Raw genomic sequence first — 13,195 nt, forward strand, 5'->3', positions numbered from 1 at the left:
AACAGCACCACGCATTGAACCATTCTTGTTTGCCCACATTGACACAAAAAAGAGAAGCAGTATATAAGTCTCTTTCAGGTGTCAGAAGAGTATTTATTACATGTGTCAATTGTAGGGCCCAACAGACAGATCCCAATGACCACTTAGCAGTATACTACCTGGCTCTGCAGTTTGCATATGGGTGTCAAGTTGGGGAAGCCATGAGTCACGTGAAGATGGCGCTGAATCTTCGAGCAGAACACGTGCCATCTCTGCATCTGCTTATACTCCTCCTCTCTGCTCAGAAACAACATGCCGAGGCCCTGCAGCTGGTTGAAGCTGCATTAGAAGAATATCCCGATAACCTCAATTTGCTCTATGTGAAAGCGCACATTGAGTTACAAAGTCAAGGTGGAGAGGTAAGTTTCATACTTTCGTTTCGTAGGTATGAAAGCTCATATCTAATGTTATGTCCATAAATGTATTTCATATGCGGTCCACATGAAGGTAACATGGTAATTATTATATCCCAGTCCTGAAATTCTATTTGTATGTCGTTCTGCCAGCCACTCTCCGCAGTTTTTGTTTCTGTATAAGCAGAAACACTCTCTGGTTTCTGAACCAAGAGATCCACATTTGCTATAATGACATTTGAAATCAGAAATAGTATAATAATGTAAAAGTAAAAAAAAAAAGTAAAGCTATCCCTGTAACAGGCCGTGAAGGCCCATAGGGTTGAGACATTGAGGGTCCCACATTGTCTAGACAATCGTCTCAAAGATGGCGGTAAGGTTGTCAGCCTTACACGCCGGCCGCGCTTTACTCCCCAGGAAAATTATTTAATTAATTCCTGGTACTCATCTCTGTTAGAGGCTGAGTGAACCCCAAGGCCTTGTGTGGCTGGAAGGTTTAGGTCAATTGAAAAAAATCCAGTGACCTCATTGGTATATGAACCCGCGACCTAGTATAATAATGAGCATTTTAAATCTCGTTTATATTCTGTAAATTATATGGAATGTGTCCAATTTGCAGTCCGCACTGTTTACTGCTAAACGTATGCTGGCACTATGGAAGACATTGTATGAGGAGCAGACAAACATTGAACTTCCAGACCAGTCAGAAAAACGAAGTGATACCAGAAGTGTGTTCCAGCTATACACCTGTGAAATGTCTGACAAAGATTCCAGTAAGTATTGTGTGTATGTGTGTAGATAAAGAATTGTAATCCAACTGGGGACTAAATTATTGGCCTGTTGACTATATAGTGGTTTCTCTATCATCTGTTTTGCAAATGGCATATTATNAACATTGAACTTCCAGACCAGTCAGAAAAACGAAGTGATACCAGAAGTGTGTTCCAGCTATACACCTGTGAAATGTCTGACAAAGATTCCAGTAAGTATTGTGTGTATGTGTGTAGATAAAGAATTGTAATCCAACTGGGGACTAAATTATTGGCCTGTTGACTGTATAGTGGTTTCTCTATCATCTGTTTTGCAAATGGCATATTATAGAGTTGAGCTTTTCATTCATGTGCTCCAGTCTCGAATCAGCAGCTTGAATTATAGACTCTATAGCAGAAACTTCTGAACTCAAAGTGCTTGGTGCACTTGTGAGATTGAAAAGTATGTTGCAGTGTAGACAGACTGGTGGAGGGAAACAGCAATTGTGTATTGAAACCAGAGTTCATTTATAGAATGTCTCAAATAGTTTATTTATTTTTCCAATAGAAACCTTCCCTTTGTGCTGGATTTGAGCTTCTCACCATAATGACTATAAAGAGTACAGTGTTTATGATGCCATGTAGTCCAATAGAAGTCCAACATATCAGAATAATGTCAGTGGGCATCTACTGGACTATGTGGCATTATTTCACAGTATTCTTCTTACTTGCTTTATTGGTAGCAAATTTTGTTTATAGCTTAAGGGGGCAATGTGTATAACATGTTTGTTGCTTAGTAGGAGTATAGCAGAAGTCATTGTTATTTTTTTAATAAAAAAATACAATAAAACCCTAATATAAGGTTCCTGTTTATGACATTTGATTGCAGCTGTTCATTGAGAAACATTTGAAAGGAGTGGAATTGAAAAACTTTGGAAAATTGGATGAAACTTTAAAACCATAAGCCCTAAATCTGGGAAACTAGTAAATCAAGGCGCCTTAAATTAGGCGTTCAGTAAAAGTAAACTGTCACTAAATTCTTAGTGCTTCACATTGCATATGCGACGAGTCCAGCAGCATTATCCGATACAGTACATTTCTAATGTAAGTTTGTGTAGCAGCACACAATGTAACCAAGATATGAACAGTACATTACCACACATTTTCATTGATAGGTGCTAGCATCAGTAACCTTAGAAAGTGTCCATCATCACTGAGTGTCCATCAGTCACAAAACTACACAATAACAGGTGACTAGTAGTTTGAGTAGTATGTAACAGAGATTCCTTCTTTTGTCTGCAGGTTCACCTACAAATTCACTATAATCTAATGCACAATACTTAAACTCTACTTGACATCCCCTTCTAAACATGTGGTTTTCAAACTGTTTCTTGTAGAACTGCCACAGAATAGTTGTGGTCTGTGTAAAGTTGTCAGCACTAGACGTACATTGTGACTTACTGAGCTAGTTGGTGTAACGGTAGCACTGTAAAATGAAAAGCTGTCCCTGTGCTTAATTAAGCACTACACCATGAAGGTGTATGGGGGAGTGGATGTATAAATCTGCATTTTCTTGACCTCGGCACTAGTTGGAGGTGAGTGACCAGCTTTACCCCCTGGGAAAGAGGTTCCTGTACCCATTGGATAAGAGGTTGGGTGGACCCCAGAGCCGGTCTGAATAATGTGGAGGAGAGAAAATTCTTTACCCTACCAGGCCTCGAACACTGACTCCTCAGTTGTTCAGTCCATAGGCAATCGCTATACCAACTGCACTATCCCGGCTCCACAGTAACACTGTACAGTTGTTTTTTGGGGGATGCTTGGTTTCATTCTCAGCCAGGACGGTGGCTACACTGTCCAAGGTTTATTGTGATTTTCAGTCCCCCCCACGCCTTGGATAGGTCATAGCTCCTTCCTCCCAAATCCTTTCCAGTTCATCAATCATCTGCCATTCAGTGCTACATTCGTACTCTAGATGCTGACAAAAGAATACAATGTGGTGTCTTGACTAACTGCTGCATGCAATGGATTTGAAGTAGTTTAAATGTTTTCCAGCCAGATGCCATGTAATTACAGAAATTTCAAGACTAAACACAAGTCATATGAAAATCACTTTCTTCCAGTATATGACAGTGTGTTGTGTGGTAGAAAGATATCTGTATTTCAGAGGAACCCCCACTTGCTGTTCGTTCAACCACAGCCATTTCTTCCTGTCACTCTGCCCTCGAAAAATGAACCTTTAAATGGTCAGTATTCTTTACACTGTTCTCCTTTATCCTATTGATTAGCTCTGGCCCCAACCTCCATTTCCTTATACCTGTATCACTTCTTTCCATGTTTCAAATAGTCTTCTACCCTAAAGATCGCTGCACCTGGCTTCTCCAAAATTTTTAATAATGATGCTGGGGGCAATAACCTTTGTTGTTATAATATTGTCACAATACGTCACAATATATTTCTCTTCTTAACCATACCCATAGTCTTTATAGGCAATTTTAGATAAACCATTCAGTCTTGAAAAGAATTGGAAAATATGTACAATAAGATATTTATCTTCAAATGAGCAGCTAAAGAATTATGGCCCTTATCAGACATGTACGTCTAGGGAATGCTTTCATGGTTCCTCTATAGGAAAGCTATGTAAAATTGTTGTTTGCTGATTTTCGCATGTGTGAGTACCAGCCACATTGTGATACACAGTGAAGAACAGAAGTGTATGTGATCCTTAAACATTGGATCAGAGCATTAAAAAGCAAAATCAGCTTGTCCCCTCTGCCATACCATAAAAGTGTGGTGATGATATGAAGGTAAACTTCATGCATATCAAATCTTACCACTACATAGCAGTGAGTTGTCAGTTTTCATTTTCTCACAACTTTACCAATTAAGTAGAAGGTGTGGTTCATCTCAGTCGTATCCTGTGTTTATTGATTAAGAGAAGAATTCTCTCAACTAATGCCAATATTCATACCCCAGCGTTCTAATTTGTCATTGATCACTACTAACCGAGCTGTCAGAATGTATAAAAAGTTATAAATGAAGACTGACATGTTTATGTTTATGATCTCTCCCAGGCTTTGAAGCTCTGCAAAATACAGTTTGAAGACCACTGTTCTGTTTGATTCACACATGCATGAACATACTTGTACTTCTAGCCTGACACTGGCATGAACAAAAAAACCTGAGCACTGTACATTACTGAACCAGCACATTTTGCGTAAGTGTGCACAGACATACTATAGCAGCATTCAGAAGAGAACTGGCTACCAAATGTTGAATAATTATTCAACATCAATTATAATTGATGCCTTGCACTCTTTCATCTTTAATGTTTAATTGTATACACAATCTGTTACTTCTGTCAGAAGTGTTATTAGAGAGTGCACTTGTAGGTGTAGAGAATATGAGACAAACCTTAAATTAGTCTGGTTTAGTTATGTTACCTGAAAAGGGGACTGAACCAGAGACTGATGCCTGTCAGCCAACATGCTGTGGCAGCGTGAATATAAGAGGTGTTCCTGACATTTTGGATTCGGTTGTGTTTATATATGGTTAACATATTGTTAAAAAAATGTGATAACAGGAACAAGATCTTATTTGACTCTGTTTTGTCACCATCTTTGCATGCTGTACTCTTTATTTGTTTGGAATATTCAAGGAGATTTTATACGGCTTGTGGGGTGGAACAAGATATGTCAAGATTTTGTCAAGTCTTATGCTGTCCAGAACATAAATGTTGCCTTGAATCAATAGTGGCCTGTGGACTCTGATAGGACTGAAACTCTTTAAAAATCCATGAGTTTGAATTGAGAGGAAATTGTAGGTACAGTCTGATAACGCCATTTTATAATTGAAGTGAGAGTTACATAAAGTGTTTATCTCGGGGAGGGGGTGATATGGTCTTTCTATGAGGAAATGCTGTCTTGAGTTCTGAATTTAGTCAGATTTTAACTAGAGGAAAGATAGAGATTATTGGGCTCTAACCATAACGATTGAATTTGAAATGAAGGAAAACCTTGAACAAGAAGTGGAGAATCCTGGTCTAGAAGTCAAAACATGCAGAAATACAGTCACATGACCTGGCAGTATCGATAGAACTATATTCTTTCTCTTTTTGATGATGCATGTACAGATGTACAGTTTTTGAGGCCTATAGTCATGCAATGAATCTGCTTCCTTGGCACAGTGTGCACAAAGAAAAGAAACCCTATTACATACAGCTTATTGCAAGTAAGAGAGTTTATTGAATGCTGAAGAGAAAGCATTATTATATTTAGTGGTCTGGTGGCACACTGTTAACCAGACTGGAGCATTTGCCTCTGTAAATAGTGATTCCACTGTGTATGCAAATATAAATACTTGAAAAAAAAACTCCTCAAAACTGTCTCTGTTATATTTAGAGACTGGTAGATGTCTCTTTTTACTGTAGTTCCCTGTTTCCAGTTTATGAGGCACAGAACTCTCATGTTAATTTTCAAGAATATTTTTTGTCTGTATTGAAATCCTAATGTCATTATTCTATGTTCATATACAGTCAACTCTCGATTATCCGGGCTAATGGTGGGGATGGAAGTCACGGTTAANGCATTAAATTTTTCTTTCTAACGGATGTATATACCATATTTCACAGTGTGTAAGACAAGGTTTCCCTCCTCCCTCTAAAATATACCGAAAACTGTGATGTGTGTCATGCATGGAAAGTAACAATGAACATAAACTACATAAATATTAGAACCATGGTTAAGAAGTTGTATATAAATATATAAATTTGTAATAATTAATTAATAAGTAATAAATTTTGTTTGCTAAATAAAAAGCTCAAAAAGTGTTTTAGTCAAAATGTTAATTTTGACTTCGGATACTATTATACACATTATACACTGGGAAGTATGGTATTTATTTTGAAATGATGTGCATGGGATTACCAGTTTCACTAAGATCTGTAGCAGCTTTCTAGGTAGAATAGCAATTATAACTGAATCAGTTGTTTAGATGACAGATCATGTACAATGGCTCAAGTTTGGATTTTTCAGGTAACCTGATTATTTATCATATTAGTTCTGCATTCAGAGTATTAAAATTCATGTGAGATTTGAGGTTTCCTTGTCTGTGATTTTGAAGATTACTTCCTTCTCAAATGTGATGCCATAACTGTCTACTAGGCTACATGGTACTGGTACCTGTATGCCAGACTACATGGCGTCATATTCCCAAAAACAAAATTCATGTGTTTGGCAGAGTTCTATAAATAGACTGAATGTAGAACCTTAGTTACTGAATTGTGTGTCATCATCCCTTATCCTCTAAAGTACACATTGTGTGGTTTTGCTAACCAATATGTGCAGTTGCCTGGAAAGAAGTGTTGCTTTTGTAAGATTTGAGGCTTTCACGGCGGTGACTATGAAGAAAGCAGTCTTCTGGGATTTGGCACCGTGTATATGTGGTGTTAACCAACGTTTCGGAGGAACGTATCGCCCCCATCTTCAGGGTAGAAGAGAAATATAAGAAATCAGCAAGCGAAGAGACCATGAGAACCGGTAAAAGCAGACTGGTCTGCTTTTACCGGTTCTCACGGTCTCTTCGCTTTTTCTTCTACCCTGAAGATGGAGGTGATACGTTCCTCCGAAACGTAGGTTAACACCACATATACATGGTGCCAAATCCCAGAAGACTGCTTTCTTCAAGTGTTGCTTTTGTTTCCTTGCACTGAAATCATATAAGTAGAGTTGACATTGTAATGATAACTGTGACATTCAGTGCTGAATATTCTCTTGTTCTGAATATAAAATGATCTCAATGTTGGTCTTGTCTTACCATTTTATGCAGATCTTCAAAATATGTTTCTGGTGATCTTTTTGCCACAAAGTATATAAATTGAATACATAATAGGCATATTGTGTCCGTCCATCTATCCAGACTGTTTCATCTCTAAAAATACTGAATACATTTTGTTGAAATTTAGTACTGCAGTTTATGTTGAAGGTTTTCTGCCACATTTTGTCTCTCAGTTCACTTTGCGTGTGACTCAGAACAATCTTTTTACGTTCTCCCAGCGACAGCTTAGTGTTCAAAGAATATATACATGATATAAAAAAATATAAGATTCAAAACTTTCATTTTATACTTTTTGGATATGATATATATTTTATTAAATGTGAGGAGGAACTATACAGAGTGTCTGGAAATTTGTGCCTATAGACTCCACCACCATGTGATTTCTTTGAAGAGCATGAAACAAAAATATCTATTAATAAAATTTGGAGTAATGCATAATTTTCACAGAAAAATATTAAGTCTTCTGTGTTCAGTCCATTAGGTAGACTGAAAATAGCAATGAACTTTATGTACTGGATCCAGCAGCCTATATTTTATATTTCTAGCCAAGGAGCAAAACAGAGTGAGCTCCCATTGTGTTTCTTTAAACAAAAGAGAAATTAAAATATTCAGTATATGTGTCAATTGTTATAAAACTGTATATTTACTTTTGCCTGAATTCCTGTTTATATATTGAACCACTGCAAAATGTGATCTCTTGTATACTGCTTTGTCCCATGATGTCTAGGTTTCTATTGTTTATATACTAATATTTTTATATCATGTTGTCTGAACGTTGTCTATAATCCGGTGCTGTGATTTATTCTGTTAGGCTCTTTACATGCACATTCCTTGGCAGCTTCACGTGTGGAGCAAGCATTGTCAGAAGTAGCTTCATCACTCAGTTCCTTCACTCCTCGCCCTGGTCCACAGCGAGCGTGGTTACTGCAGCTTCAAATCTGGCTGCTGCTGGCAGAGATTTATCTCTCACTGGAACAAGTTCCTGCAGCCATGGCTTGCATCCAGGAAGCTTCATCCATTTTTCCGCTTTCACACCACATAATGTACATGGTAAGGTGTTTGACTAAGTAACCTTGCTAAAGCAGGTGGTAGTTGCTCAGCTGATTGTCAAATTTGACGTGAAGTTTGATGTTATTTGGCAGTGGTGTGTCACAACATTTCAGGCTGTTTATTTGGTCTTTATTCATCTTAATTTTTAAGATCTTCACTCCTGTAAATGAGTTTAGCCATTTGCAGATGCCATGCCCAAACCAGAAGATTTCGTTCATTTAGAACTTCGCTTGGATAAGATCAGCGATTTTTCTTTTTGAAATTGCTTGGACAAGTAGTTTTACCTGTGCTACTAGGTGACACACATAGCCACATTTTGTGATTTCTTTGATATATCTATATAGATTGTTTGAAATTCATTTTCTTACTGTGAAGTACAATCAGCTGCTAGTATCCTGCTAAAAATGTCAGGCTTGAAATTGAGCTAGCTGTAGAGTTGCTGGGAGTGAAAGTGTTAGTAATAATAATAATAAGAAGAAACTATTTCAGAAATGGATTTTGTTCTCATCTTAAGCTGGAGAAGATATGAATAGATTCTTCCATTTTCTTGGTTGGACTAGCCTCCTACCCAGGTGCATAGTCCAGATACTTTGGCATATGGAAATGTAAAACCCCTGCCATCTGTTGATTCTATGTGTGAACTACTGGAAGGGATGTTAAAGGATGTCCTGACAATATTCCCAACGCACCTCAGCTAACCATTTTAGTTATACTGGCAATATTATAGTCACTAAAAGTGTTTTAACTCTTTGTTAAATCTTATGTGCCTTTGACTTTTGGCAGTCTTGTTCATTCTGTTTCAGAGAGGACTGGTCCATGAATATAAACAAGAATTTGTAGAAGCAAAACTGTACTTTCAGAATGCTGTTGCAATCAATCCAACACACATAAAGAGCCTTCAGCATTTGGTATGACGTTTAAAATTATTTTGATGTTCTGTAAATGTTAGGTGAAAAGTTTTCTCTAAAAAAAAGTACTCCTACAAAATCCTGGTAACCAGGCCTTGGCATATTCTCTGTTCCATCTGCAGAAATTAGGATCCTACATTTGCTTCCACCACCCCCCCCCCCNCCAAAAAAAAGATAAGACCACACACACTTTGTCCTTGCTATATGAATGCTTGACCTACTAACATCCATACATGGAAATGACATATAATTTGATACAGTATTATAGATTAAATAGGCTCTGTTCATAAGCTTAGTACTCAGCTACTGCTAATTGCATCATCACTTATAGGACTTCGACTTATAAATGACTTGACACATGATGGGACTTTGGAACATAACTTGCTCACAAGACAAGGATTAAATGTGTGGGTGCATGGATGTATATAAGGGTTGTTCAAATTAAACCTATTCACTTGTTTGGCTACCCCCTCAAGAAAGCACAAAATAACCATAGATTTGGGTTGGATGAAGACATCAGGGCTGCACTGGTGCAGTGGTACCAGCAGCAGCCCAAGGAGTTCTTTGCAGATGGGATTCATCAGCTGGTACTTCTTTGGTTTCCCTGCCCCCTCACCCATGCTAGTTACTTTAGCAACATGTACTCCCAGAACAGTCCCCAAACAGGTTTCATCTGAACAGCTCGTCATGTATTGTTTTCCATTATTGAATGCTGATACCATGTGAAATGTCAGCAGACCAGTGCACCAAAAAATGATGTCATCAGTCAAGAGTGGAAACAAATGTAGAAATGTATAATTCTTTATAAGCTGTAACATGAAAATGAATGAAGTAGTATAGCCAGTTAAGTGACAGGCTCCAGGCTGAATGATGAGGGTTCATTTCCTGGCATGAGTGTTGAGATTATTCTCATGATGTGGAAGCCTTAAACTCTCACAATCCTATAGGCCTTCATGGCCTGTTACAGGGACAGCTTTACCTTTAACTGAAGTATTCAGAGAAAACCTGCTGTGGCACCACTTTATTCACCATAATTTGTGCATAAACTGATCTGGGGATTGAACCTGGGCTGCTGGAGGAAGAATCCAGAAACTTTAAGGGGTTTAATGATGAATTATAATGTTTATTTTTCTGGAGTGTTAATGTAGCAGTGTTGTGGTTCCTGCTGTACTGTACTTTTTATATCAACAGGGTTTAATTTATCATTACCTTGGAAGTCAGAGATTAGCGGAGAAAACTCTGAGGGATGCAGCCAGAATTGATCCTGCTTCCCATCAAACATGGTGAGTGGCCTCAGCCAAGCAAAGGGAGATTCATGGGTTTTGTGGCATGTGGCAGGACCTTACAGCTATCTGGTAGGGATTGGTGATGTCAAAAGAGAATGGAGACAGTATGTTCACCCATAACATTGGTAGCCACCACCTGTTAGGTACACAGAGTCATAATCCAGACCGCAGCATGAGTTAGGTGAAGTTTTTTGTTTTAAATTATGGTAAGCTGTTTTCTTATTTTTAATGTGATGTGCATATTAGGTACATGTATTACAAAAGAAATATAAAATTTGTATTGTTTTCCATTTCAGGTACAACTTAGGCAAGGTGTTGGAATCATTAGGTGAATTTGACACTGCAAGTGATTGCATGGCAACTGCTCTGCAGGTGGAAATATCAAATCCTGTTCTCCCGTTCTCCTCTATCCCTCTGACATTTGACTGAGCAGATGGTTGCACTGTAATGAAGCTGACTGTAAATATTACATGCTGAAGACAGTTATAACACACTGCCAAAGTTGTGATGTTAAATTATTTGTGATATAAGGTGATTCTTGTTTGGTGGATAATTACATTCCCTTCAGTTCTTTCGTGTATAAAGTTTGTTCCGATGTAACCCATTCATGTGTTTGGATGAAGACATCAACGTTGCAGTGGTGCAGCTGAACCAGCAGCAGCCTAAGGTGTTCCATGCAAAGAGGATCCCATCTATTGGTGCTTCAGTGGAATGTCACTGAACAGGTTTCACTTCAACAACCCTAAAAAATAAGGTTTGAACAAGGCAGAGAACTGAATACTTGTCCAGAGCAAAAAGAACCCCAAGTGTTCATCTTGATCTTCAGCCAAACTACAATAAAGGATTGAAAGAAAATATAAAGAAATGTTTGGGGTTACTAAGTTTTTGGGCTTTGTCTGCCATTTGGTATGCTAAAGAACACAGTGTTTCACAGACCTGATCTGTTTCTGTCTTCAGGCGATAGGGTGAGAGGGCACCTATCCCCTTGGTTCCATTAGCAAAAGCTAACCTCAATCACTGGACCAGTGACTGAAGTTAGCTCTTTTTGGTGCACTTCATAGAGTTAAGTGCTTCCCACCCATTAACCTGAGAACAGAAATGGATCTGGTTTCCAAAACGTTCTGTTCTTTAGAATGCTGGATGGTGGACAAGTCCAGAACTTGGTAATGGAAACTTATACACCATTGTCAGAACCCTTCAGAATTGTCTTAAATTCATTAAGTCTTGTTCTATGAAGGCTTAATAGTCTTTTGAACTTTGTAGTGAACTTTCATGTTCTGTAAATGCAGGGAATTTCTTGAACAGTTGAGCAACTCATGTATTCTTAAGGAGGACTTTGCTCCATGGTGTCAGTTACTCAGATATAATGAATTTATATTTGTGTCCTGAGAGTTTTTGAAGCCCGTATCGGATATGTCACTTTGACACTTGGGGTTCTGCCATGTCATGTGCTGATGCTCATCCATTGTTTCAATGTACTTTGCAGTCGCCAATTCCAGGGTGAAAGTGGAGTAGGAGGAGGAAGTGGGAGTAAGGTTGGGGGGTTTGAAGTGCAGTGCTAAAACTATATATATGTATATATATTTTGTGTGTGTGTGTGTTCTACTTCCTTTTTCTCATCCATTTTGGGTCAAACCCCTACAATCCTATTACATATTTGACAGAAAATATCTCTTGTGTATTAGTTAATGATGTCATATTATAGACATTAATTTGCCTTCAGTGTACATAATGTATGTACTGTAATTGTTGTATAATCTGTATATAAAATATCGTGTATCATAAGCATGTAGTTGGCTGTATATAAAAATAAAATTTATTAATGTTAGTTGAATTAAATTGAAGTTTTTTTATTTTTTTTAATAAGGGAATAGGTGTAGCATAGTATGCATTTTTTTTTCTCTCTTTCAGGATATAGTCACTCATCCTGACCTTCCTTACTCCTGTCACATAGAGCTCTGTGATTCTCTGTCCAGATCGATGTCCTAGTACACGTATTTTGTTGTCGTCTGAGATATACTAACACATTCGTGACATTTTCAGTTGTTATGCATAAGGCTGTCTACATGTAATATAATTCTGCTTATCCCATTGTTATTCCTTCATTTATCTGAAGGTCTGTCTCATGAAATTGCTTTTCAGCTGTAATTAATACTGTCCACCTTAATGGGATCCACATTACATACATACAACAGGTAGGAATTGTATGAGTCTGTTTTCATTTTGTACTCGGGGTGGCACATATTCTGGTCCACAGAAACCATTCTTTCATGTTCTGTTATGTTTACAAAGCCAGTCAGAAGACAGGACATTTTAAAAATGTATCAGAATGCAACAAGTGACTACTAATGGACAAGCTATTAGACAGGTTTATGAGGAGCATTATGTACTAGTGAAATTTTGAAGAGGCATTAAGTTGTTGCTACTGAAGCAAAGTTCTCTTTGTTATATGAATATGTCTGTGAAGAGCTTGTCAGAAACCCAATACGAAGACAATACTATGCATTTTTGCTTTAGTCCTTGCATGGGAGTCTTCCCAGAAAAAATAACGGATTAATTTCAGATACATACACTGTAATGTGATCACAGATTCAGCTAGCAGTGGGTGAACATATGCACATGGCAAATTTGTCCTTCACTATCTTCATAAAAAGATGGTAAATTTTCTTTTAAATATTTGCCAGTTTGAAGAGAATACCAGATAACTGGGTATTTTTAATATTAGGCCTGTATGTAAGGTAAATTAACTGTATTTAGGAAATACATAACTACCACACAGTTAAAATCCTAAAATTGTCTTATGTGTATGTGACTTGGTTCAGAACAAATTGAGAGTGTCTGGGAGCAAAATGCTCAGGACAATATTTGGAGTTGAGAGAAGGGATAATAGGAGAATTGAGAAAATCACATGGGGAGGAACTTTACAATTTATACTGTTCATCCATTCTTGCTAGGATGACTGAAACCTAAAGAGT

General features: G+C 37.7%; 1 protein-coding gene across 1 annotated transcript; it reads left to right on the forward strand.

Annotated features, from left to right (window-relative positions):
* Positions 1-115: 115 nt before the first annotated feature.
* LOC111869255 (tetratricopeptide repeat protein 7B) lies at positions 116-11,169 on the forward strand (the record flags this gene model as incomplete). Its single annotated transcript, XM_033753361.1, has 8 exons — positions 116-398; positions 1,012-1,077; positions 1,287-1,374; positions 2,317-2,391; positions 7,788-8,026; positions 8,830-8,934; positions 10,126-10,217; positions 10,517-11,169. Coding segments are annotated over 8 exons (1,081 nt in total), but the record flags the coding sequence as incomplete, so codon positions are not given.
* Between the last annotated feature and the right edge of the window lie 2,026 nt (positions 11,170-13,195).

The sequence above is a fragment of the Cryptotermes secundus genome, unplaced genomic scaffold (assembly GCF_002891405.2).
Source record: "Cryptotermes secundus unplaced genomic scaffold, Csec_1.0 scaffold7545, whole genome shotgun sequence".
Classification (NCBI taxonomy): Eukaryota; Metazoa; Arthropoda; class Insecta; order Blattodea; family Kalotermitidae; genus Cryptotermes; species Cryptotermes secundus.